Source organism: Colletotrichum phormii, assembly GCF_030913505.1.
Source record: "Colletotrichum phormii strain CBS 102054 chromosome Unknown BDP81scaffold_19, whole genome shotgun sequence".
NCBI classification, from domain to species: Eukaryota; Fungi; Ascomycota; class Sordariomycetes; order Glomerellales; family Glomerellaceae; genus Colletotrichum; species Colletotrichum phormii.
The window spans coordinates 17,153-42,567 of NW_026851461.1; the positions used below are offsets into that span (position 1 = coordinate 17,153).

At 49.3% G+C, this 25,415-nt stretch overlaps 6 protein-coding genes across 6 annotated transcripts; 4 read left to right on the plus strand and 2 right to left on the minus strand.

Moving 5' to 3' along the window:
- Positions 1-128: 128 nt before the first annotated feature.
- BDP81DRAFT_495944 (major facilitator superfamily transporter) lies at positions 129-2,202 on the plus strand (the record flags this gene model as incomplete). Its single annotated transcript, XM_060595422.1, has 7 exons — positions 129-455; positions 512-607; positions 678-797; positions 849-971; positions 1,034-1,389; positions 1,443-1,583; positions 1,646-2,202. The coding sequence occupies 7 exons, from the start codon at positions 132-134 to the stop codon at positions 2,157-2,159; spliced, it is 1,674 nt and encodes a 557-aa protein (XP_060441551.1). The 3' UTR covers positions 2,160-2,202.
- Positions 2,153-6,498, minus strand: BDP81DRAFT_483460 (amidase signature domain-containing protein; the record flags this gene model as incomplete). The annotated part of the gene is made up of 7 exons (XM_060595059.1): positions 2,153-2,209; positions 2,406-3,239; positions 3,297-3,835; positions 4,812-5,044; positions 5,100-5,392; positions 5,479-5,880; positions 5,938-6,498. 7 exons carry the CDS (start codon positions 6,496-6,498, stop codon positions 2,153-2,155), a joined length of 2,919 nt encoding a protein of 972 aa, XP_060441552.1.
- Positions 6,499-7,738: 1,240 nt separating this feature from the next.
- Positions 7,739-11,615, plus strand: BDP81DRAFT_397363 (major facilitator superfamily domain-containing protein; the record flags this gene model as incomplete). The annotated part of the gene is made up of 8 exons (XM_060588313.1): positions 7,739-7,947; positions 8,027-8,234; positions 8,290-8,409; positions 8,472-8,594; positions 8,651-9,126; positions 9,185-9,514; positions 9,570-9,696; positions 11,463-11,615. 8 exons carry the CDS (start codon positions 7,739-7,741, stop codon positions 11,613-11,615), a joined length of 1,746 nt encoding a protein of 581 aa, XP_060441553.1.
- Positions 11,616-13,576: 1,961 nt separating this feature from the next.
- On the plus strand, positions 13,577-15,597 carry BDP81DRAFT_74347 (14-alpha sterol demethylase Cyp51A). The gene is made up of 2 exons (XM_060596230.1): positions 13,577-14,425; positions 14,483-15,597. The coding sequence occupies exons 1-2, from the start codon at positions 13,979-13,981 to the stop codon at positions 15,383-15,385; spliced, it is 1,350 nt and encodes a 449-aa protein (XP_060441554.1). The 5' UTR covers positions 13,577-13,978; the 3' UTR covers positions 15,386-15,597.
- A 372-nt stretch (positions 15,598-15,969) lies between these two features.
- Positions 15,970-17,334, plus strand: BDP81DRAFT_327271 (MFS transporter; the record flags this gene model as incomplete). Its single annotated transcript, XM_060585126.1, has 2 exons — positions 15,970-16,548; positions 16,612-17,334. 2 exons carry the CDS (start codon positions 15,970-15,972, stop codon positions 17,332-17,334), a joined length of 1,302 nt encoding a protein of 433 aa, XP_060441555.1.
- Positions 17,335-18,554: 1,220 nt separating this feature from the next.
- On the minus strand, positions 18,555-19,604 carry BDP81DRAFT_495966 (uncharacterized protein; the record flags this gene model as incomplete). The annotated part of the gene is made up of 2 exons (XM_060595423.1): positions 19,211-19,604; positions 18,555-19,161 (listed from the first exon to the last, which is right to left on the minus strand). The coding sequence occupies exons 1-2, from the start codon at positions 19,513-19,515 to the stop codon at positions 18,555-18,557; spliced, it is 912 nt and encodes a 303-aa protein (XP_060441556.1). The 5' UTR covers positions 19,516-19,604.
- Positions 19,605-25,415: the final 5,811 nt, after the last annotated feature.

The following is a 25,415-nucleotide window of genomic DNA, read 5'->3' on the forward strand; positions in this document are numbered from 1 at the left end:
ACGCTGATAAGTAGCTGCAGTCGCACATGATTCCCAGCTCTTTAAGGACGCTCTTCTGCCGTATAACCTTGGATCTCAATTATCTCCCAAGCCAGCCGACATTTGCGCGGGGACTTTGAAAGATCGACTCTATGGCTCACTCAAACCCCGCTCAGACGGATGGTCAAGGCCTGCCTCCGGGCACCACCAGGCTCATCGACGTGGACGGCTCCGTCATCAGCAAACATGCCTCCGGATCCGATGAGGCAGATATTGTTCTCATTCCCCGGCCGTCAGAAGATCCAGAGGACCCGTTGAACTGGACAAAGAAGCGAAAATGGCTTGCGACATCTTGCGTCCTGATGTACACCGTCATGATCGCAATCCCAAGTAGTGCTGTTTATTCCGTTGTCACCCCAATTAGAAAAGCAACGGGTCTGTCGCTTTCCGACATCAACAACGGCACGGGTATCATGGTTAGGAGACTCCAAGCCACCTCCAATGCAGTGCTGACATGGAACTCTGTCTTTAGTTCCTCTTCTATGGCTGGGGATGTCTGATCTGGCAACCATTTGCGCTTCAGTACGGCAAGCGGCCGGCATACCTTGCGTCCCTTATCGCCAATATCGTATGTCCTTCAAGCAAACATTGAACCCAACATCCAAGACGGTATCATTCCTAATGCGCAGAACTTTTAGATCATCCTCGCAACCGCCCCGATGTGCACTACTAAACACACATACTTGGCCAATCGCATACTTCTGGGTTTATTTGGCGCCCCCGTTGAATCATTGGCCGAAATTTCCATTACAGACATTGTTAGAACCTAAGAAGACCTCGGGGGATACTCTTTACTAACAATCATACAGTGGTTTGCGCACCAGCGCCCCAAGTACCTTGCACTCTATGGGTGGGGTCTTTCCATGACGGGCAAACTTGCCCCGATGCTTTCAGGCTTCATCAACGTGGGCATGGGTTGGAAATGGACTCTGGTATGCCCTCTCGCTAGTTGCATCCAAAGCCACATATGGCTAATCCTTTCTCTCTATCATAGTGGTGGTGTTCAATCTTCAACGGCATTGCTCTCGTCTACTGTTTCCTCTTCATGGAGGAGACCAATTACGATCGTCCCGCGAGGCCAGTCGAGGACAGCACAGCACCAGATCACGCAACCGGAGTTCAAGAGCAACACAACGGAAGTGATGCGGACGAGAACTCTTCTGAAAAGACCGGCGAGAACAACATGACAAATACCAAACCTGTCGATACCGAAACCGGACAGATGATCTATCCCCGCAAGACGTACATTCAAAAACTCGGTATCAAGGACAAGCCAAGGCCCAACCGTATGTTGGATATTGCGCTGGGTGGACTTAGAGGCTTCACATACCCCTCTGTCGTTTACGCAGGGTGAGAACTTCCATGAGACCACGAGATGGACATGCAAGCTGACTCGTGATTAGTCTTATGTACGGTGCCAACAACTTGGTATGGTCGGGTGTGCAGAATGCCACGGCTGGCACTGTCTACACTACCATGTATGGTTTCTCTACGGCTGGTGTAGCTGCGGCCTACTCCGGTGGCTTGCTCGGTACCATGGTTGGGTAAGTCTCTCTATACCACACCCAAGAATTGAAAGACATTTGCTGATACGTTCTAATTGCAGAGGCTACTACTGTGGTAGGGTCGGTCTCCTGCTCACAATCCGACTCGCCCGACGCAACAACGGAATTTCCGAGTCTGAGCACTCGCTCTGGCTCTTCTCTGCATCAATGTTTCTGGTCCCGTTTAGCATGCTCCTATATGGCCTGGGCGTGACCTACCACATTCACTGGATGGGACTAGTCATCTCCCAGTTCACCCTCGCTATCAACAACGCCCTCGCTGTCGCGGGTTCCCTCGGATATGCCATTGCATCGTATCCACAACTCAGCGGTGACATGATCACAACGTGCGTCATCATTCGCAACACCATGTCCTTTGCAATCAACTATGGAATTACGCCTTGGCTGAACCACATGGGTTATCGGGACACCTACATCATCGTTGGCGCAATTGGGTTTGTCTGGAACGCCAGTATCTTCATCATGACCAAGTACGGAAGAACCATCAGAGAGAAGAGTGCGGATAGATATTGGAGGCATGTTGCCAAGGCGCATGCTAAAGGCCTAAGTCATTGAGTGGCCGCGGAAGTGCCTGAGATTACTCGTCGTCCATTCTTGTTGCACATCTGGTATGAATAGGGTATTAGCGTTGTCTACACAGAACAGTGTCTAACAACTATCTCTGTTGATCTAGGTTTCGTCATTCCATGCCTATTCCCCACATAATCAGACCACACAAGTTCTTTCAATAGCACGAATTCCCAGAGACTCTCGATTGATTGCAGGCCCACCCGAATTCTTGCTTGTAAGACCAGCCCGTACAGTCCATACTGCTTCCAGGTCGTCGAGGATCCTTTGAATCTCTCCGTACCCCATGCGCTCTACCATCTGCTTCAAAACACGTCGAATCAGTGAGATGTCCTCGGATGAGGTAACGGAGTACCCCAGGATCAACATCGGCCAAGCTCCCAAGAAGCATCGAGTCCAAGTTTCGTACGCAGCTGGTCGGCGAAGAATCTCAAATGCACGTTGCACTTGCCACCTAGGAACGTTTGATATCTCTTGCGGTGGGCTCCAGCTGACGTGAGAAATGTTTGGGTCCTGAGTCGCTGACGAGGACATAGAAGAAGAGGACTCCGAGATGTAGTCTAGCAGTAGTGACGCGCCTAAAACAAAAAGTGTTGCAGCATCTTTGTGAAAGCTTGTCATGGACGGAGGGCACTTGGCTGCTGTATCTTCGACCAAGACAAAGCCTTCCCATGTATCAATCTCTTCTCTCATCTGGGTAAGGAAAGCCTCAGTGGGATGCTTGGGTGAGTTGAGAAAGTCAATGAGGTCTATTATCAGACGGTACAGTGGCAATGGTAAGCCTAATACAGGGCTATCATCTTCGGATAATATGTCGATGAGCTTCCTTGCGTTCAGGACATGTTCAGATCGATCTAGGAACTGTTCATCCACATGGAAGTTGGGCGCGAATGGCTTTCTCATTGCAAGCAGAAATGCTTGATAAAGCACGCTCTCGGTATTGATTCGATGTAATGGGCGCGACATCGACATGGGTGAGCCAGTGTCCTCATATCGGAGCTTAAGCAGATTCATGGCGCCGTCGACATGCTTTCTTGCGTCCAGAGTCTCGTCGGGCGGCCCCCACATCTATCAGACAACAACATCAGCCTGGGATTCGAGACATAATAATCTCGGAGTTCTTACATCATATAAGTAGAGATATACAACAGTGGTCAGTAGGGGATCGTCCGGGCCCTTGGCGGTTGCACCCAAGTCATGAAGAGCTCGGTTGACCAGTTCCACGGCGCGGAAATAGTAACCCAATCCCGCGTCATGATACTTCCTTGACCTCAGAAGCATGTACTTATTGGAGGCGCATGCAGCCAGGACGGCGCACTTGACGCTTTCCGAGCGATGCATCATACTCATCACCTGCGACCCATAGCCTTCCAAGTCACTCTCCCTGACTGTGGGGAGTAACAGTACTGAGAGAAAAACGTTGAAATAGTGGTGAGTAAGCTCCTGTTCGAGATCCGGTGACTCTCTTAGCTCCAAAGCGATGATGGAGTCTTCGCTGCGTGGAGACGGCGATGGCAGGGTCCTATCATCGGAGCAAGATCGACGAGAGCGATGACGTCTGTCGTACATGTCGTTGGAAGATGGCCATAAACACCCGCGACTTGAAGCAACGCAGTTTCGACATGTCGGCTTTTCCTCGCTGCATTTCACTCTACGCTTTCTGCCTGTTATTCATTAGCATCAAGACTAATGTCGTTGGCATGGACTGACAGGTAGAGCATCCAGTTTTCGTCCGCAACTTGGCTTTCGGCATTGTGAAGCCCTTATGGTGTGTGATGAATGAGCCAATTCCTGCAATCGGTCTGAGACGACATGGAATCAGAAGTATGCCAGTTGCGAGACAAAGTCACATTGAGAAGGGGACTGCGCAGGATCCGCGTGTCTTATCAGGGGCATGGAATCCGCAACCCCGCATGAGCATCATCCCAACATCCCTGGTGGGTCGGCTTATCGTCCGGGAGCTTGGAGCACCAGTCTATTGCGGGGTCAAGTTGCTTGTATCTAGAAGCAAGATCCTAGCCAGTTGATTGAGCTGGGTGGTGGTGAGATCTACTGTGAATGTGATTAAGAGACCAATTGTTCTTTCTACCATCAATGCTGAAGATTTCGATTGAATTATAGACTCATGACTACATTTAACATCTTCGCGAATCAAACTGAGATTCACTTGTCAACCCGGTATACATGAGTTTGCTTCCTTCAGTGATCTTGGGTGGTGAACGAGTTGGAAATACCCATCACCTAATCTGTTGAACATGGAATTGGTCTTCATTGAACGGCGAGTACCGAGTTTAAATAGTTGTGCGAGGATCTTGGGTAATTTTACACACATGCAGGGAACGAGCTTCGGAAATAGTGCCATTTTCTCCGCCTTGATAGGAAACGAACTCCCAACTATGCTATTCAACCACTGCCCAGGGGTTCAAGAACGTCAAACGATTTGAGACGCCCTTCGCAGTCAGAGTTCTTTCAGCTTTGAATGATCTTTGTCACCAGATCTGCTGCGGCCACTGTCTCTTCATCACGGAAATGCTTTCCAGCGAGCTGCAGGGCAATTGGGGCATCTACGAACTCTTCCGGTATATCTAGATTTCAAAATACGTCAGTAGACTCAAACATCTGAAATTCATGTAAACTTACATTTCTTATACTCTCTCTCGTCGGTGTCTGAGCGTGGCTTGTAGTCTTTATCAACCACGTCAACAGCAGGATCGACATGAAGACCAGTCGGGAAGGTAATGCTTGGCTGGTCAAGGATATTCCAAATTGTCGTGTAATGCCAGTATTGAGGTGTGCCACATTTCGCAGCAACACCTACATAGGCGGGGCACAGGATGAAATCGACGCCGCGATCTTTCATCGTCTTGTGATACCTAAGTGGCGGCGATATCAGTTGCCAGTCAAGCGAACGAGGATAGTGGTTCTTACTCTTCACGGAAAGCTTCTCTTCGTAGATTCAGTTCCCAGTTTTCTCTGATGGTGAGCGGCTCCGGCTTTGAGTATTGGAACGCCCACTCCGTTAATGGTGCTACTGGCTCGCCTCCTTGTGCAAGGACTTCCTTCTGTGTCTCAGCCGCGTCTGGGAAGTAAAGAAGCTCAATTATCTCCGCGCCTTCACTGTGCTTGTACGGCTCAAAGTCTACGACTTTCACCCCAGCTGTCTTGAGCTTGTCGATGGCGTGCTTGAGGCCACGGATGACTGGGGGTGGGGATGGACCATTCTGAAAAGCTAACGTCAGCTTTCACTCGATATTCTGGAAGTGGTTGAACTAGGAATCACTTACCCGTCGTCCCAGATAACACCAACGGTGAACTGACCTGGCTGGTACGGCTCCATCTTCTTCCAAGGCAAAGGAACCAAAGCTGTTTCTTCGTCCCAAGGCTCTTGGTTGAGGACAATATCTTCGAAAAGCTGAATGTCGGAAATGCTGTTCGCCAACGGGCCTAAGATACACTTGATGCTCTCTTGGCCTAGGCCTGGTAGGCAGATACCCTTGTAAGGATTGCGCAGAGCCGTCGTGCGAAGGCCATAGCAGCCGCAGAAGGCCGCTGGCCCACGCACAGAACCCCCGATATCGGTTCCGAGTCCCAAGACAGAGCCACGGAGCCCGAGGCACGCTCCTTCGCCACCGCTGGAGCCGCCCGATGTGAGGTTGCGATTGTAGGGGTTGACCGTTGTGCCGTAGATGGGATTGCTGCAGTCGAGGTGCTGTAACAGAGACAATTAGTCCAGTTGTCTCGGGATTTCATGAAAGAGTTGGCTCACCATGCAACTCTGCGGCACGTTTGTGCGGACATGGAAGACAGCCCCAGCCTTAGCAGCCAGCCGAAGGACTAGAGCGTCTTCTTGGGCAATGTTGTCAGCCCAAGCCACGTAGGCCGAATGCACAATTTTGCCTTTGAGTCCGATATGCTCTTTGATGGATATTGGCAGACCGTGTAGCGGCCCAACAATCTTTCCAGTCTCCTTAAATTGAGCATCAAGCTTCGCAGCAGTAGCTAACGCGTCATCGACCAGGAACTCGGTCGCGAAGTTGGTCAGCTGATGAGCCACATGAGCGCGCTTGAGGAAGGCCGTCACTGTCTCAACGGCGGTAAGCTTGCCAGCGGCCATCTGGCTGACTAGCTCGGTGCCGTTGCATGCTGTGATCTCCTGCTCCCGTGGGGTCAATAGCTTGCATGTGTCAATGAACTTGGAGATGTTCAGCTGGCTTGGGGGAGGCAGGTCTTCCGGGGCCAAGAGCCATTTCGGGTTGAGAGAGTCTTCGAGGATCTTCCTTAGCTTGTCGGCCTTGAGTTCCCACGAAGCCGGTGCAAGTGAGCCCATGATGCGTGATGAATACCTAGTAGGCTGGACAGATGGAAGTCGATGTTGATAATAAGAAAACGGGAAATAGGGAAATAAAGGGATTCAATGCCATGTCAATTGTCTACGTTAGATGCACTTGGGATGATGGTTTTATCAATGCTCCTATTTCAACGAGGGAGGGGTAATTAACAACCCGACCATCCCGTGTTGCCTGGAGCTTGGAACTTTTCCAACTTCACAGGCACATCGGCCGACGACTTATCGCGGCGGATTGTGACGACAGCGTGCACAATCTATTTGAGTCCGGAAGTAGGTTCCCCTCATCAATGCAGCTCTGCCCCCCCCCCCGGCTCAAGGGAAATACATCATTGAAACAGATAGACAGGAGACCAGGACTCCTCTCTGAGATATCGCAGTGGGAGAACTTCCCTCGAAATGCTCTGCCGATCTTGGAATATTCTGTCCCTGTCGCACGAATGCTCTGTTGCTATTAGTGTTCCCTCAAGAGATGGATTGTCATCCCAATAAGAGGACGGGTGTGATAAGTGCCTTATCAGAGTTGGCTCCTCGCTCCTTCGCTAATACAAATGATTGGCTAGCTCACGGCATTTAACAGCAATCAGCCGGTGCCGAGCTCTCGTAATTCTCGATCATTGGCTACTTGCTTATCCACACAAGCTTCATGCATGTCATAATCTGCTGTTTGTTGTCAAGGTAGCAGACGACCGTGGCAGAATTTATCCTCACACTCATCTTCCGGTGTATCTGTAACCCTGTCGCGGTGTTACTACGACGATGCCGTGGGCAGCAGAGTTGCTGCGTGCGTAGTGATCAAGTCCATTTACCCCATTGTTAGTTAAGTCACTCATTTGGTGGAGATTACCCCAGACTCAAGAGCCGACCCATATGAGATAAGTTCGTAATTGCATATGATTGGCCCCATACAAAAGAGTTGCGGCCGTCGAGTCTACCTCTAACGTGCTTTCCCGTGTGCTTTATCAACAGAATGCCTATCTTGTCGCACAGAAGCTCGGAGCATGCGCTCAAAGTCTGATATCATCTGGTCGTTCCGGAATTGCTTCTCGGCTTCACTCTCATCATTGCTATCAACTTCTGAGTGGAAGATAGATAGAGCCATTTATCTCTTCTACATCTCAACAACGATTACCCCCTTCTCGCAACTCTTTGGTTGACTATATGCCCGACGGACCACCTCTGTTAACCCACAAACATTACTAGAGCACTTTCAAAATCAAACATGGGCTCCGAAACGGTCGGAATGGCACCGCCGCCGGGCTTTATCCCCGGAACGATCCACTTGGTTGATCTTGAGGGTACGATGGCCTCACGGCATGCTGAGGGCAGTGGAAGAGACATTGTCTTGATTCCAACACCATCGAATGACCCTGATGACCCATTGAATTGGAGCCCTCGTAGGAAATATCAGCTTCTAGCATGCATTTGCGTGTAAGTCAATTCCAGTGGACCACTGGACGATACATCTGCAAGCTTTCTTCCAAGCTAACTCAATGGCGCTGTCTTGCAGGTACTGCCTCGCAGTGGGCATCGCATCGGCCGCGATCTACTCTGTTCTCGTGCCGATATCCACCGCGACCGGTCTGACCCTCGCAGACTTGAACTCCGGAACTGGGTACATGTTTCTGGCATTTGGCTGGGGTTGTCTGGTATGGCAACCACTTGCCCAGAAGTTCGGCAAACGGCCCGTGTACCTGTTTACTCTGTTGGGGAGCATGGTCAGTTTTCGCCATGCCAGTTGATTATAAGAATTCGGGCTGATGACATTGGTAGGCCATCATGCTGTGGGCTCCATATGCTACCACCAGCAGTAATTGGATTGCGAACAAAATTTTGCAGGGATGGATCGGGGCCCCTATAGAGTCTCTTTGCGAGATCTCCATTGCTGACGTGGTATGTAAACCGTTCGTATTAAACTTTTTGCTTTCTGAATCTCGACTCACAATATGAAACAGTGGTTCACACACGAGAGAGGTACTTACATGGGCTTTTATGCCCTGTTCTTAGTGGGGAGTAACTTCCTTGCACCAGTCATTGCCGGATTCGTGAATGACGGCCAAGGCTGGGAATGGGTTCTAGTAAGTATTCGAGTTCGGGGGTTGCATTTGCTCCTAGTCCTAACTTGGAAATCCAGCACTGGTGTGCCATATTCTGCGGAGCTGGCTTCGTCATATGTTTCTTCTTTATGGAAGAGACCAACTATCAGCGCACGGACGTGTTGACAGCGGAACCCTATCAAGTAGACTACACATCATCAGCACTCGAGAAAGGGTCCAAAGATCCATCCGACTCGGATCGAGTCGTCCCTGTCCAGACGCCCCCCAGCCCTGAACTGATAATGACGAAAAAGACGTACCTCGACAAGCTCAAAATGTTCGGAAACAAAGACATCAACCACCACGCCTCACTTGTAGAAATGGTGGTTAGACCATTTCTTTACTTTCAATTCCCATCAATCGTATTCGCCGGCTTCATGTATGGAGCTGTCGTTTGTTATTTCAACGTTTTGAACGGAACTGCATCTTTGATCTTATCGAGCTCGCCTTACAACTTTAAGTCAAGCATTGTTGGACTATCGTACATATCCTGTTTGATCGGAGTCGGCATTGGGTAAGCAAGGTTTGATACACTCTCGCGCTATGACCCATAGTCTAACTCATTTTTATAGAACAGTGTACTCCGGACTCTTCGGCGACAAGTTTGTCATCTGGAAAGCGCGCCGTAACAACGGAATCATGGAACCTGAGTTCCGTTTGTGGCTCTTCACGGGGCTGTTGATCTGCATCCCAGGTGCACTTCTTCTCTGGGGAGTTGGGGCTGCGCATGAAATCCACTGGTTTGGCCTAGTTTTTGCAATGGGAGTCTTCGGTGCCGCCATCACTGCCGGCAGCCAGCTTTCAATCAGCTATTGCATTGACTGCTATAAGGAGTTGGGCGAAGACGCCATTGTCACCGTCATCCTAATCCGCAACACCATGTCTTTTGCTGTTTCCTATGGGTGAGCCGTTTTTCATTTCTCGGTAAAGACGTACTCTGCTGACTGGAGGTATCAGTATAACCCCTTGGGTAGAAAACATGGGGTATCAAAACGCATTTCTAGTTGCTGCGTTTGCTGCCCTGGCACAGATATCGTCCTACTTTGCCATGACCAAATGGGGACGGCAGATTCGTGCAGCGAGTGTAGCCCGGTATTGGAAATACTGTCAAAAAGAGTAGAGACGTTAAAAAAGCAACGAGCTCAAGACGGAGAAAGAGAAAGAGACTTGCATTAGCCCATCGGGTGCTGCTTGACCCCATTTTCGCCAAGGGCGGGGTAGAGCCAATAAGGGGTTGTGAATCTATTGAGTTAACCAATAGGGGTGCAATACTTCTATCGCCTATAGATTCTGCATATACCAGAGGTACCAGCAATCTCTATTAATACATAACGGTACATTATAGTCCAAGCAGCCCTTCCGTGTTTTGTTTTTTTGAGCGAGGTTATTCCTAGATATCTCACCTAGGGTCTAGCGGGCTCATGTTACCCGTAGATTATTATAATAAGAGTAAGGCGAATTAACCTTCCTCGACCCCTTTCTATGTTGTTCCCATAGAATAGAGGTATTCCTCTTATCTATAGCCCGGTTAGGCCGTGACCTCTGCCGCCCTTATACTAATAGTCCGAACTGCTGAATAAGCTAGGCTACAAGCAGTTACCGCTATTAGTAATGTGATTTCACCTTCTACCATCTAGGGCTGCCCCAAAGCTGCAGTAGGAAGCTATTCACAACTACCACTTCTAGCAGGAAATTCCACGCAATTGACTGCCAGCCCCCTCGACGAATAGGGTGACCATATTGATAATAGGACCTCATCTGGTCACTTGTATCAACCCCATTCATCTTATGGTTATACTCATCGATTGCCCTAGGCACTAGAAGGTTCTTACGGACGTCTGAGCCAAACACTTGTCGGGCAGCCTTCTTAGCAGCGGAATCCCTAGCTGGGCGGCGGCGGCTGCGGATAACTTCCTGGCCGTCCTGGAAGACAGTTGACAGGAAGAGTACAAGGGCATTATCCTTCCAGGTGAACTGGTTGACCTATTTGCTAGTTAGATAGGTAGGCTGACTAGACTAGGCAAGGTAGGACAGGGCTAGGCTGGCTGGCTGATAGCTTACCTCTCCATCTAAAGTTAGGATACATTGTATTTCCCCCCAGGGGATACCCCGTCCTTCAGTCTCTTTCTCAGCAACTAGGATCTCATCTATCCCACTATCCTTCCGGCAGGTACTAGAAGCTCCAACCTGTTGATTCCGCAGGGTACGAAAGAGACGTATAGAGGCGAAGAGGTTATCCAGAAACACGTGGTAGGTTGCAGCTGGAAGAAGGGAAATAAGGGTAGTTACTACCTGCTACGTCGGTGTCAATAGAGCTAGCTTTCTAGTAGCTGGCTAGGTAGGCTGGGCCTAGGGGACTAATGCGTATGGGCCCTTTCCATGTACGTGCCACAGCCGCCGTAAACAGTAGCCAGACTAGGCAAGGATCCAGATCTTATAGCCGGTTAGGATAGGTTTTATTAGAATCGTTATCGTCTCCAGAGATCGACCTATAAATCGTACCATAACCTCGTCAACTATAAGGTCGGAACCAGGTATATAAAGGGAATCCCCAGTCTCTTAAATATAGGATAACCACTGGTTAACCTTCCGGTATACATCTAGCATTTGATTTTGGCCCCGGCCTCGACCCCGGCCCTGACTAGGCTAGAATTCAGCAGTATTAAATATCCGTAGTCGCTAGAGTAGTAATTAGAAACGGTCCCGGGATATAAACCGTATGAATAGGTAAATAGGGTCCTCCTTTTACTACTAGGTCGACCAGTAGGTTAATAATCTAGATTCCCTAGTTAGGTTAAGGAGGCAGACCATCTAGTCTACTGCCGAAAGACCCTACTGAGGAGGCAACAGTGGCCCACCCTCTACCCCTACAGCCGCCAGGAGCCCGTAGGACCTATAGGGTCCCTCGATCGCTACTTCAAGGGGTTAATCACTGACTCTGAAGGTTTCCAGGCCTTCCTCTACGTGACAGACTTCTTCCAGAAGATCTGCCCGCGGTACTAGGAGATAGGTCATAACCTATCTTCCAAACGACAAACTACCTCTATTAAGAAACCAGATGGTTATAACGGAACTAGGGCACCAGTGGGAACTAGGGATGGATAGAACACATAGTAGCTCACGAGCAAGATTTGGAGGACGTCAGGATACGGCGTGTACTATATAGTATATAGCTAGAGCCTGCGACCCTTCACGCCACATACCCTCCGGGAGGTCTGCCGCAAGGGCGGCTGCGCCCTTGCCGTCATGGCGTTAAATATAAAACAAACAAACTGTCGGATTGGAAGTCCAATTCGGCCGCGAGTAGGGGCAGAGCATGGGCCACCTCGAGGTGGTACACTTAGACATCGACTACCCACCCAACCTCCGGTTGGAATCTCCCTTCTACTCCTTACGTAGAATCAATCAATACAGAGATATTGATACTTCGTCACCCCCAGGACCCTACGGTTCGAACCAAATTCCCTGTGAAAGGAATACCAACACAAACAAACAAAGAGGTTCTCAGGGAAGATAGCTGAAAGCGATCATAAGATCTGATACGAAGTTAATTGCTGAAGAAGCTATGGGAAGTCTGTCCTAGAGTCCGGCTCAAGTCCATCCTATATACAAGTCCTGATTCTGAACGTGTCCTTTGTGCTGGACAGTGTTCTTGCTTGGATATGTTGGATAGCTCATATCCTGGTTATCCAAGGATCGCTTGGATAACTCATATCCAACATATCCTTATCCTTATATTTTATCTCTTATCATCACGTGACTTGTCCATAGTTCTTCCGTTCCGTGAGAGGGTGCCTAGTGTTCCTTATCCTCTGCATATTTGCCCGAGTCATTGAACAGGAACGTTAGGTGAAGACGGTAGCCTGTAATATAGTTTAGATTAGTATAGACCATGTCGGCATAGCGCCCGGCACGTCCTTTTGTTACCAGACGTTAAATACATCATCATCATCATCATCATATATGCTGCGCTGTAGCCGCCGCGAGCCTGCGGGGCAGGCCTTGTTCTTGGTCATGCATGTTGGGTCGTAACACACCAGAATCGCTAGAAGACATCATAGCATTAACCAAAATAGTGGTTTTAATAACTAGTTGTCAGGCCCATCCCAGTACACTCGTTACAACGATTGTCACACCATGCCTATGAAACAATATGGTCTTACACAAGCATGACTAAGTTTGCCAAGGATATGCCAGTATAAAGGGTCTTCCACTCACTATATAGATAGTCGGGATATTCCCATAGCCACTCGTTCTTCATACTCATCAATACATCCCATTGACCCCCTACCTGATAATCGCTGCCCAACACTAGTGAAAGTAGGTTAGAAATCATAGGGGTAACTATATGACGTATTATTATGTATCCCTTTAAATGCGGAGTAAAAGTGGGTACATATTAGGTATTTTCGGGCTTGGCAAAAATGTGGTCAAGCAGCACCCGATGGGATAAATACCTGGCTTGCAAGTATCCTGAGAAAAGAACGGATGTAAGGGTAAGGTACTTCAGAGGTAGAAGGGTCCCTTCTACAAGTCAGGGAGCTCAGTCTCAACGATGGCGACTAGACCCCACCGTCGCCGTACGAGGTTTATAAATTGCGTCGATTGTGCATTTATCAATAAAGACGTTCGTTCCCAAAGACCAAAGCGAGTTTCTAGTGCTTATTTTTGGGCCCATTGGTCTCAACTGGCTTCTCAATGAGGTTAGGTACGTACCACAATACGAATACGAACCACCTAATAGGTCCAGGCTCAGGGTACCGAACGCAAGAAATTCGATGTGGACATCGCCGTTACTGACACCTCGAAGGCCTGTAGGTCCAAACGAATACGAATTCGAGAGGTCAATTGAGATGTTCCCAGACTTGGTCCCAAATCGCCAACGGAGATTTGAATATCTGCCTATCTGCCACTGCCTGCATATGAATCTTACACAAATATAATGGTCTCCCCAATGCTTACCTGATCTAAGTTGATATTGTGGTGTTTTGTGTCAGCTCAAACATAGTCCTCCTCTTTTTCTAACTTGAAAATCTTTTCGAGTATTCTGCAAGTTATTGATCTCACAAAGCTCAGTCAGCTGGAATGGCAGATTCTCTAGGGTTCTTGGGCCTGTCGGGTTTGGCCCTTATTGCCATTTATGGCTTCGTTGGATTAGCCGCGTCAGTTTTACTCAATGCTTGCCGTCAGACATTTTTCCACAGCAAGAGTGAACCACCGGTTGTGTTTCATTGGATCCCCTACATTGGCAATGCCATCTCTTACGGCATGGATCCCGTGGCTTTCTTCGCCAAGTACCGTGCAAAGGTGTGTTCTGCTGCAATCTCGCGAAGGAGCTACCAAAGCTCCTCAGAATCATTTGGCTAATGTTGGGTCAGTATGGTGATGTTTTTACTTTCACTCTTTTCGGCAGGAAAATGACCTGCTATCTGGGAATCGAGGGAAACGACTTCATTCTCAACGGAAAGCTTCAGGACATCAACGCCGAGGAGATTTACGGACCGCTTACGATACCTGTCTTCGGGAAGGATGTTATCTACGACTGCCCCAACTCGAAGTTGATGGAACAGAAGAAGTTTGTCAAGTTTGGACTGACACAAAAGGCTCTGGAGTCCCATGTTCCCTTGATTGAGAAGGAAGTTGTCGATTACATCAAGATGAAACCTGCGTGGAAGGGTGCGTCGGGTATTGTTGACATCTCTGCCGCCATGTCTGAGATTACACTGTTCACGGCAGCGCGTTCACTGCAGGGAGAGGAGGTCAGACGAAAGCTGACGGCTGAGTTTGCGGAGCTGTACCACGACCTGGACATGGTAGATATCCCCCATATCTTAAGATGCACGGATGATACTGACAGTCTCGCCACTAAGGGATTCACCCCGATCAACTTCCTCTTTCCCTGGCTACCTCTACCCCGAAACCGCCGTCGCGATGCTGCGCACAACAGGATGCGAGACGTCTACGAGGACATCATTATCCAACGTCGCAAACACGACCTCGATGCCGATGACGAGTACGATATGCTCTGGAATCTCATGAACTCCAATTACAAGGACGGAACACCGGTGCCCGATAAAGAAGTGGCATGCATGATGATTACGCTCCTCATGGGAGGTCAGCACTCATCATCTTCAGCCAGTGCATGGATCATGCTTCGCCTAGCCGCGCATCCCGACATCGCGCAAGAGCTCTATCAAGAACAAGTGCAGAACCTTGGCCATGGAGACCAACAACGACTGCCACCGATGCAATACTCTGACCTAGATAAGCTCCCACTTCTGCACAACGTCGTCAAAGAGACGCTTCGCCTCCATGGCTCCATTCATTCCATCCTCCGCAAAGTAAAGAGTCCTCTGACCATCCCCGGAAGTCCTTACGTGGTCGGCACTGATAAGGTGCTGCTGGCTTCGCCAATGGTGACTGCCATAAGCGATGAGTTTTTCCCAGACGCAAAAGCCTGGAATCCTCATAGATGGGATGAGCCACAGCCCGGCGATGACGTTGTTGACGCCAACGATGTTGTAGACTACGGATATGGTGCTGTTTCAAAGGGCACAAGGAGTCCTTATATCCCGTTCGGCGCTGGGCGACACCGTTGCATCGGCGAAAAGTTTGCTTATTTGAACTTGGGCGTCATTGTCGGCACTATTGTGCGTAACTTCAAACTGAGCACCGTGGATGGGAGAACAGGCATCGTGCCGCCGACGGATCACACATCCATGTTTGCGCGCCCAGTTCAGCCTGCGCTCATCCGTTGGACCCGTCGCGAGTAGGACTAAAGAGCGCCGGACTTATGCAACACCGGCACGCAAGTCTCATTCCTTTCTCTCCTTTAAATTCCAATAATAATGACAATGTTGGATACTTTAAACCTAAATCCCAGGCGTCAGGATACAAAATACATTGACGGTGATGAACAACTTGACAATCTAAACTGAACTGATATAACTACACGGTGATTATCCTGCATTCCGAATTCAGGAGACGTCTGCGGTAGAACAACAAGGCTATTCATCGGGCCAACTTGGAGGTGTGAGGTTGAGTCTGGGCGGAAGACACTAAGCGCCCACACTCTGTTATTTAAACCTTGTCGCGAAGCGCAAGCTCCCTGGCGAGTTGGAACATGTTCCTAAAAAGGAAACGTCTAGATGATCATCCGAGGCTTTGCCGAGAGCTTGTCGCTGTCAGCTCTCGGGCCCTGAAACCGTTAATAATCACCGACATCCTCCATTCCAGGCCGTCAACTTACCCCAATGTCATGGCCCAGGGAGCTCAAATTTGATGCTCTTCGTTTACGGTCCTCACAACGCCTCAAATCATGGCACCTCCTATGATATCATCCGACTTTAACGATGCAATGGAATCAGAACAATTACTTGGCACTGGAGGTGCAGATTCAAACATTGAGTCCGGGGCACATCTATCTATCAACGGACAAGCCCAGGAAGCCGTCGCGCTGAAGCTTGCCGCTGCAGCTTACTCCTTCGTAGTTGCTGGTCTCATGGTGGCCACCATCGGAGTTACACTACCACACCAGCAAACATATTACCAACTCAACGACATCCAAGTATCCGCTATCTTCCTCGTTGGACCAGTTGGCTACTGCTTAGCCTCGCTTTACAACAGCCGCATTCATGAGAAACTCGGGCAACGCGGAATCGCTTTCATAGGCCCCGCATGCCACCTGGTATACGCAGTAATAGGCTCCTTTCATCCGCCGTTCCTATTGTTTCTCTTAGGAGTGACTATTGGTTCCTTCGGAGTGGGAATAGTTGATGGATCCTGGTGTGCTTGGGTTGCTGCACTAAACAACGCAAACACCCTATCGGGTCTGTTGCATGGCTCGTTCTCTATCGGAGCTGCTATGGCCCCCTATATCGCAGGCGTCATGCTGTCAGCGAATGACGGACAGTGGTATCAATGGTTCTACGTTTTGGTAAGTTATGCAACAATATGCTTGGAATATAGTTAAGTGTTTGGTTTACTGACATGCTTTCAGGCTATTGCATCCGCTGTAGAAGTTGTCCTTTTGCCATTAGCATTCAGGCACGAAACTGCTGCGAGATACCATGAGAAAAAGAGGAAGCAGGCGAACCCCGAAGACGGAGTCGACCAGCGAGCCATCTTCCGATACACCGCGACCTGGATATACGCTGCCTACCTTTTGGCATACGTGGGCACCGAGTGCACTGTCTCCGGCTGGGCTGTTGCGTTCATGCTCCGCGTCCGCCATGCCAGCACCTACGCCTCGAGCATCTGCTCCTCGGGCTTTTGGGCAGGTATGGCAGTCGGACGACTCGCTTTGGGGGCCGTCACAGAGAAGTTGACTCCCCGACGAGCAGTCATCATCTATTTGGTACTCGCTCCCGCCATCGTGGTGCTTTTCATGATAGTCCAGGTTCTCTGGGTCTCAGTACTGTCGATGGCTCTGCTCGGTTTCGTCATGGGTCCGCTATTTCCATCCTGTATCGTCGAGTTCGTCCATTACCTACCGAAAGAGCTGCATGTTGGTGCGGTATCGTTCGTGGCTTCTCTCGGTCAAATCGGTGGTGGCATAATTCCATACATGCTCGGCGCTATCACACAGGTAGCAGGTCTTCAGGTGTTTCCTTACATGCTTCTTTCACAATTTGCCATCATACTTCTCTTGTGGCTTATATCGTTTAAGGTATCCGGAAAGAAACTACTCCAGGAAGAGCCTGGGCGACTGAGACAAGACTAGACGATGATAGATAGAGTCTCCATGTCGTATTTGATGCTTCATGGAATCGTTTCCGACTGAAATAATCGGGCGGAGACTAAATACTGGGTTTCAAACATAAGCTTGTGGTACGTACCTAATTACAAGTTGCAAGACCTCATGAGACCAATCGTAAACACGTGCTTTATTCACAGCCATGGTATACTCAGATCCTTTGGCAGGAATGAATGACACAATTTCCAGAACTATTTCTCTATTCTCTGATGAAATACCATTTATAACCAGGAGATCGCGATTGGCTTTCCGGAGCCATAGTAGGTAACACTAGACCGTTGACCCTGCCTTTTCGTTTGAGGCAGTCGAACATGGAACCACGCCGTCGAGAACTTGTCTTCCAGTCTAAAAGTCCAGAGGCAGGAAGGGCAGCTGGACTCAAGGCTTTGCCTGGTCTTCCTTATACTCAAAGGGAACGAAGCTGAACCCTCTTTTCTTCTGCTACTGCAAAATTATGGAACTTATGGAAATCCAACAAATCTGCTGCAATGACATCCAAACGTGAAACGTCTTGAGGTATCATTTGTGACCACCATCACGCACAGTCACCCCTTTCGCCAATTCTCGACGCTGTCTGTTTTCTTTTGTTTCCTAGCTGTTAAATACCTCCATCGTATTTAATCCATGCGAGAGAACAATCTTGTTCGTTTTCACGTTTTGAGCAGTCAGATCTCACTAAAAGGGTAGTTATCGTGGAATCACAGGTAATTCGAGTTCAACAGAATAATACCATAAGCCACAAATGAAAGAAGTTGAGACGCTAAGAAAATGGCTTATAGTACACTCTATATGCGGAAGGAACAAACGACGCAGAGAACCATCAACCGTAAAGCCAACTGGGAAAGAAACTGTCTGGAAGATCCCCCACCCAATCCAAATAACAAATCCAAAACCAGACCTATCCGGCACTCGAGTGCAGTTTCCCGTGTCCTGCACGTCCTGCCTCAAAGCACTAATCCCTGTTGTCGCTGATAGAAGTCTCCCAGGCCCTAGCTCCCTTTCTCGATTGGGTTCGTCGTCCAAGTCGGAATCTTCCGGTCTGAGCTGAATCTTCATCTTCCTGAGGCCCGAAAAGTCGTCAGTCTCCTGACCCGTTGGTTCGTTTTCTTTCGCTACGCAATGCAATGGAAAAAGTCTCTCAGAAAAAGTCCAAAGGAAACGACGAACGCCAAGCTTTTTACAATGCTTTAGACGAAGCCCTGCTTCGCTCTGGCAATGTCGTCTCTGCTCCAGTCCCGGGTCAAAGAAATGTCGTCACGCACAAGATTGTTGTTGCCTTCGACATCGTTGGAGGTGAGTTCTACCTGCACGGCCTTGGGCATGTCGGCGCTCATGCCGAGCCAGCCTCCTGCGAGCATGGCAATTGTGACACCGAGGTATGTGCCGAAGATCAGGACAAGCTTCGTCGCGAAAGATCCCATGATGGGGTCGAGGCTGGAGATTTGGTTGAAGGCGTAGGTCGTGGTGTAAGCCAAGTGGATCAGCTGGAAGGGCAGACCGACGACAGCAGCGCGGATCATGAGCATCGCGGGGCGGCAGTTGGGGCTGGATGAGGATCGGATCTTCTTGTAGGTGGGCCACAGCCAGGCGAAGACGGCGAACATGACGAAGAGCTCCAAGCAGTTACCAATTTGGTTCAAGCTATTGTTGATAAGGCCGCCTTCGTGACTCGGGGATCCTCCGTAGGTTGCCATGCCGATACCCGCAGTGTTCGTGAGATGGGTGACGCCCAAAATGATCTTCTCGGTCCATCGCTTCCGTGATCCAGGAAGGATGATGTTGCTACAAAACACACTCGAGTTAGTCGATCTCATCGACCGCAGACAATTGCGGATTGTCTCACGCTTCGTAAACAATGCCAATCAGGGTCAATGACAGACAAGCCAAGCTGCCGGCGCTCGTCATAATGTTGAACTGATTCGGGAGCAATGGTTCATCCCGTTTGATGACTTGATGAATATCGGCAATAAATCTCATACCGAAGTGAGAGACAAAAATGGGCCAGCAGACCATGCCCTTCTTTCCGTGCTTCCAGGTGATCCATACTGCGGCGGGGAACATGAGACCGTAGAGAACTAGCTCAGCAATCGCCAAGTTGACGACCTCTCTAGAGACGGGAGGGAAGTTATGGGCTGCGGCTTCGGCCATGTTGAAGAATTTCCGTTGCTGGCAGGGTTACGGGTTGTGATTGGTGCGTTCGGTATCGAAACCAAATCGGAGAATTGAAGATTGACTTTGCGTAGACGATGTTATGTCCGAATTAGCAAGTTGCGCTCTTGGGTGTCTGGTTCGATGATGATGCTGTTGTTGTCAACTTGGCTCGAGATGATGCTGAATTGTCGGCTGATTTAACCATGATCTTGCGTCGCTGATGGACTATTAAAGTAAACCCCTATGTTGAGGCCGAGTCATTTGTCATGACGACGTTTTAGTCTAAAACAAGATCAGGCCGCACAACTCTGGCAGATCAGTGCAACGATTGACAGCCAAATCATTCGTGTTTGGTGTATTACACTGTTGCACAGCCGGTCGATGGAACTCTCCCACACTATCCAGCGATACCGAGACCGAGACCGATTCATACCCAAATTAACGCCCTTGCGCCGTTACGCTGCGCGGGTAACCCCGAGTGGAGCATTTGGGCTTTGACACGGGCGGGGGTCCAATGAACGACTGCCGGCAGGCTCTATCCGGTCCTCAAGGCTAGGATAGACCTAGGACGGGCCAAGGATCTGCTATCTTGTGAATGCAAAAGATGGTGACTGAGTGCAACAGGGCGTTTCACTGCCAGTTGTCTGCTCGCGTCTGTCTGCCTTGCCCCCAAGCCTTGCAATGATCTGCCCTACGGTGAACTAGCGGAGAATTTTATCTGAAGCCAAGCCACCCATCCAATCTACGTGAACCCATCCGTCCAGTCGATGTCACCCATTCCGACAGAGTGTGGGGGACAACTGGGCATCAGATCGGCACTAGGGTTGTAGATACCGGCAAAGACCAATCAAGGGTGCCCTGATAGCATGGAAAATCTGGCAAACTTCACCTCAAAACAGATTGGAAGCTCGGTTTCGAGAACCAGCGTGACCTTGGTCGTTGTCGATTGGCCCCAAGCTCCTGCCAATGCTTCGCTTCTCCATCAGATGAGGCCAGCGCTGCCGCTAAAGCCAATCTATCAATCAAACTTCCAAACAAACCAAACAACTGAGGCTATTCCCAACTATCAATGAAACAACTTCTGACCACCGGGATTTGATATATTGGGTTGATTTGGCTTGGCATATTACATAAGCCTGTATATAGCCAATGGGATGCCATTATCGCGAATATTCACGCCCTAACGCGGTCAGCTTTCTTTTTCTGTATGCAGCACCATTAATCCTGACAGCTTTGCGACATTCTTTTCTGCCCTCCTGGCTGTATTTTCTCTTCAGACAATACTCCTGAGTGATCTATGATTCCCAGCGACGTTGGATATGGGTATAAAAGCACTGGAACCGCTCTCTTACTACGTCTCTTCTTCTTCCTCATGCCTCACAAGCAGCCAACATCAGCAACATCGCCCTATACATACCCAAGGTTCCGGCTCTCAGTACCTGGGCGACCCGTCTGCCCACGATCATCCTGGGCTTGCCTACCTTTGCCATGATGACTTCAACCGTACGTCAGCCACTCCCCCCCTCCTCTCTCCCTGGCCCTATATAAGGGCTTCCCCATCCATCCAGGAAGCTCTTCTTCCCCGGGCATGATGATGTCTTGGTTTCACAACTAACGATGCTATTCACAGATGTTGTCCCCCACTCCTTTACCTACCAACGTACTTCAACTGCTTCGATCCCCCTCCATAATTGCAACTCAAGTGGCCAACAGTGTCTCTGTCGTTCTTCCCTCGAATCCATCCATCTTCGACCTCCCTACGATCATGTGGGACTGTGGAAACCTGAGGCAGTGGCTGGTGCCCCAGGCACCAGCTGCCTGATCCACCTCCTGGTTGATCCAGCCCACCGCAGCCACCTTCACCACAACATCACCAACCAACCGTCAATACCAGTCGTATTGCCTCATTGCTTGCCTCGTTGGTCCAGATGAGCAGTGTGTACTGCCTACAGATCATATGGCAGAACAAGAGATATGTGGTTGAGGAGCAGCTGGCCCGTAAAGGAGGCAGGGGGAGGAAGAGTTGGCTTAAGGACCATGGGGTCTTCCTTGTTGAGCTTTGTGATGAGGGGCCAGCTGGTGCTTACTGGTGCTGTCAACAATGTGACAGTAAAGGAAAGCCAGAGTTCTTTGCTGCTACTGCTTCTAGCTCTGCTGCAGACCATCTTCGCAGGTACGTATATGTCCTTTGGTATGATTATTGTTAACTGATCTATATACAGATGCCATCAAGTCTCACAATGGGGTTCTGCTACCGATGAGACAAGCTCAGGAGAGACTCTCCACAGCTCAGAGCATGGTACTCGTTCATCGAAGAGGAGGAAGATCTCCCATATACCCAAGTCGAAAGTGGCTACTGTCATAGATCTCTGTCTCTCCACCATCATCACCAACGATCTACCATTCGACCACTTTTAAGATAGCTTCGTTCAACAAGTTCTACGACTCCACAACTCCTCTCTGGCTGATCAGGTGCCATGGGGTAGGACTTCAATGATGGACCATCTTCCCATTCTCTTCGCTAGGGGGCAATCCTACGTCAAGGATGAACTCCACAGTGCCCTCACTAAGATCCATATTGGGTTTGATCTGTGGACGTCACCCAACAACTACGCCTACCTTGCAGTCACTGCCCACTTCATCAACAGTATGGGCCAGCACCAGTCTCGTCTCATCGCCTTCAACCACATGAGCGGCGATCACAGCGGTCCCAACATATCCAACAATATCTACGAGACTCTTCAGCAATGGGATATCACTGGCAAAGTGGGTGTGGTGGTCTGTAATAACGCCAGCAACAACGATACCTGCATCTCTGCCCTCTTCAGGAGACTCGACCCTATGATGGATCAGGGGGACTATCAGGCAAGGAGAATGCGATGCTACGGCCACATACCCAACCTGGTGGCACGAGCCCTTCTTTTTGGTGCTGATCGTAAAGTCTTTGAGGCTGAGTCACTCTTCTACCAGTCTGTCTATTATGAGGAGGAAGATCTGAAGCTCTGGAGGAAGACGGGGCCTGTTGGTAAGCTTCGTAACATAGTGAATTTCATCAGGGCTTCTCCTCAGCGATCTGAGCGATTCAGGAAAGCAGCCCAAGAGGTTGATGCTGGGTCAGACTTCGAGCTATTCAGCCAGGGGTCTCAGGAGTCATATCTTCTTCTCAACAACGAGACGAGATGGAATTCCACCTACCTCATGATCCATCGAGCTCTTCAGAAGAGGGCAGAGATCGAGACCTACATCAACTGGGTCCAGGAGCAGGACAATGCCAGTAAAAGGATACCTGACGATGACCTCCTTTCTTCAGAAGATTGGAAAGTCTTGGTTGAAGTCAAGTCTATCCTTGAGCCTTTCTACCTGCAGACGAAGAGGACGGAGGGATGGGGTAAGGGGGATGGGCATGGTCGTCTCTGGGAAGTCATGACTGGCATGGAGTACCTCCTTGAGCATCTAGGGGAGTGGAAGAGTCTATACAACTCCGTACTCCATCCCATTGATTCTCAACAGGAAGACGAGTCGTCTACGATCAATGTGACTGCTGATGAAGAGTCCCTACCATCACAGACTCGATCAGGGCGCCCCATTCGATCTTCAGTCAACAGCCAGACCCAGCCTCTTCAGGAATCCATACTTCCACAACATGTAAGAGAGGACTGGAGTCAACGTACTGCTCGATTTATGGGTTTCTCTTCCTCGTACCAGGAGCATCTTCGTACTTCTGTTGAGTTGGCCTGGCAGAAGCTCTCCTCATACTATACGAAGTTAGAGGAGTCTCCCTTGTTTGCTGCTTCTGTTATTCTCCACCCTTCACTTGGTATCTCATACCTTGAGGCAGTCTGGGATGAAGGGGTTCAGCTTGAGTGGGTTCGTGATGCAAAGAAGGGGCTCAGGGACTACTTTGACCATTGGTATAGGTCCGAGGAAGAGTCTGATGACTCTACGGCTGTTCTTGAGATCACACTTCCATCCCATGAAGACAGCCACTTCAGGCAATGGGTACAGACTAGACGTAGTCGTGAGCCTTCTCGACAGCAGGATGAGCTGGAGACGTACCTCAGGCAGCCTCCTAAATCTACGGAAGATCCTGTTAAGTGGTGGAGAGACCACCAGTCAACCTATCCTCTACTCAGTAGACTAGCTCTTGATGTGTTGGCAATACCAGCCATGGCTGCTGACTGTGAGAGGGCATTCAGTACTGCGAAGCTGACCCTGACGTCGCAAAGGCACTCAATGAAGCCTCAGACTATGGGTCAGCTGCAGTTGACGAAGAATTGGCTGAAAAGGAAAGCCATGCCCATGGGGGTTGAGATTGGCTCACATATTGCATCATGAATAGTTGTGAATAGCTTCACTTATTTCCTAATTGGGTAATTAGTATGGGCGTCGTCGGGTCACGTGTTCTATGGATTTGTTTGATACATTGGCCAATAGGGCAAATTAACCAATCTTGGGGAAAAGGCAGTCAAATCAGTCAAATCTTGGCGTTGATTTGTTTGTTTGCTTTGGCGGCAGCGCTGATGACCTTTCAACCCCTCATAACTGTTCGACACATCACTGCCAAGATTCTTTCCTCTCGTTGATGCATCAAGATTCAAATTGACGCCTCGGGTGATAGATCTTTGGCATATGGCTATCTCTTGGGTTGGCCAATCTGATGCAAGACCTACACCGAATAGAGAAGGCCGAGGTGGGATCTGCAGCATTCAATCTTGTCAAAGATGTCTTGTTCACTGCTAACAAAGTTCTATCCAGAGTACTAGCAACTATCACGATACGTCGACGAAACCCTAACCATCAGCAGTCTGGCGACACGTAGCAACTCACACGCTCGTTGCCAGAATTTGGAAATAGCAAGCAAAGTTCTTTCATGGCTTACAATGATTGATGCTGAGTTCGATGCATTAAAGAATTTACGCTCTTGCAACGCTAGTTAAGCATATACATCAAGGTCGGCCGACTACAATAAGGAGATTGCATATTGCTTCCTCGAGTAACGAGGACTATCAACAACCCCCAAGGGCATCAGAAATGTGCAGGACAACATCGCTGATGCTGATAGTAACCTTCATTGGCTAGAGGAAGTCTAGAACTCGAGGTTTTACAAGATGCTTCTGCATCTTGAGCCTCGGCAACACATATCTGTTGGTTCCTCGGCAGCCACGTATGCCTTCCTAGGAGCTGATTTACTTGATATTACTTGTCACATGTCGCATGTTATCAATCAAGCCTCTAACGAACTCCTCTACTAGGAAGCTGAAGCTGATCAACCATCTCGTAGTAGTCAGGCCTATGTTGGTTGTGTTGGACATCAAGATTCAAATGCAATGGTTCCCAACTTACTACGTCTTCACGATGGGATTCTGTGCAAGCAATGAGGTGGAAGGTCATCAATGAGGCGATATCACTAAGGGGATGCCAATACTACCGTGACCACACTTGAATTAATGCACTTGTCAAGTTACTGGATGTTGAAAACAGGTTTTAGGCAACCAATTTACTTCAAACCGTGGAAGGAAGAATAGAAACCTCTTGCCATGGTAGAGCTCAGCATTGGCAGCCTTTTACAACGGGGTGGCACCTTCCGAGAATGGTTATATGTCCATGGCTACATAGACTAGCTGTCGAAGCGCTTCTACAACACATTGGAAGAGAACACTTGAAGGGTCGATTCTAAATGGTAAATAATTGGCGTAAAATTCTTTAGCCTCTTTGCCAAGACAGCCAAACCACGATGTCTCCGAAGGTGGTACCCAACCCCTCACTTTATCACCATGTCTATCTTGAATCATTTTTAACCGCATCTTGAATCTTTGAACATCGTATGTTTTACGTCTCCGGGCCCCTCAAGGTTACAGCGCTTACTGCGCGGCGTGATAATCTCAGCTCCCACTGGC

What these genes read in the sequence shown, in the direction of transcription:
- BDP81DRAFT_74347 (XM_060596230.1), top strand. Translation starts at nt 13,979, where the DNA reads ATGTTGGGTCAGTATGGTGATGTTTTTACTTTCACTCTTTTCGGCAGG. An exon ending in TGTACCACGACCTGGACATG is followed by an intron (nt 14,426 to 14,482) that starts GTAGATATCCCC and finishes CTCGCCACTAAG; the next exon opens with GGATTCACCCCGATCAACTT.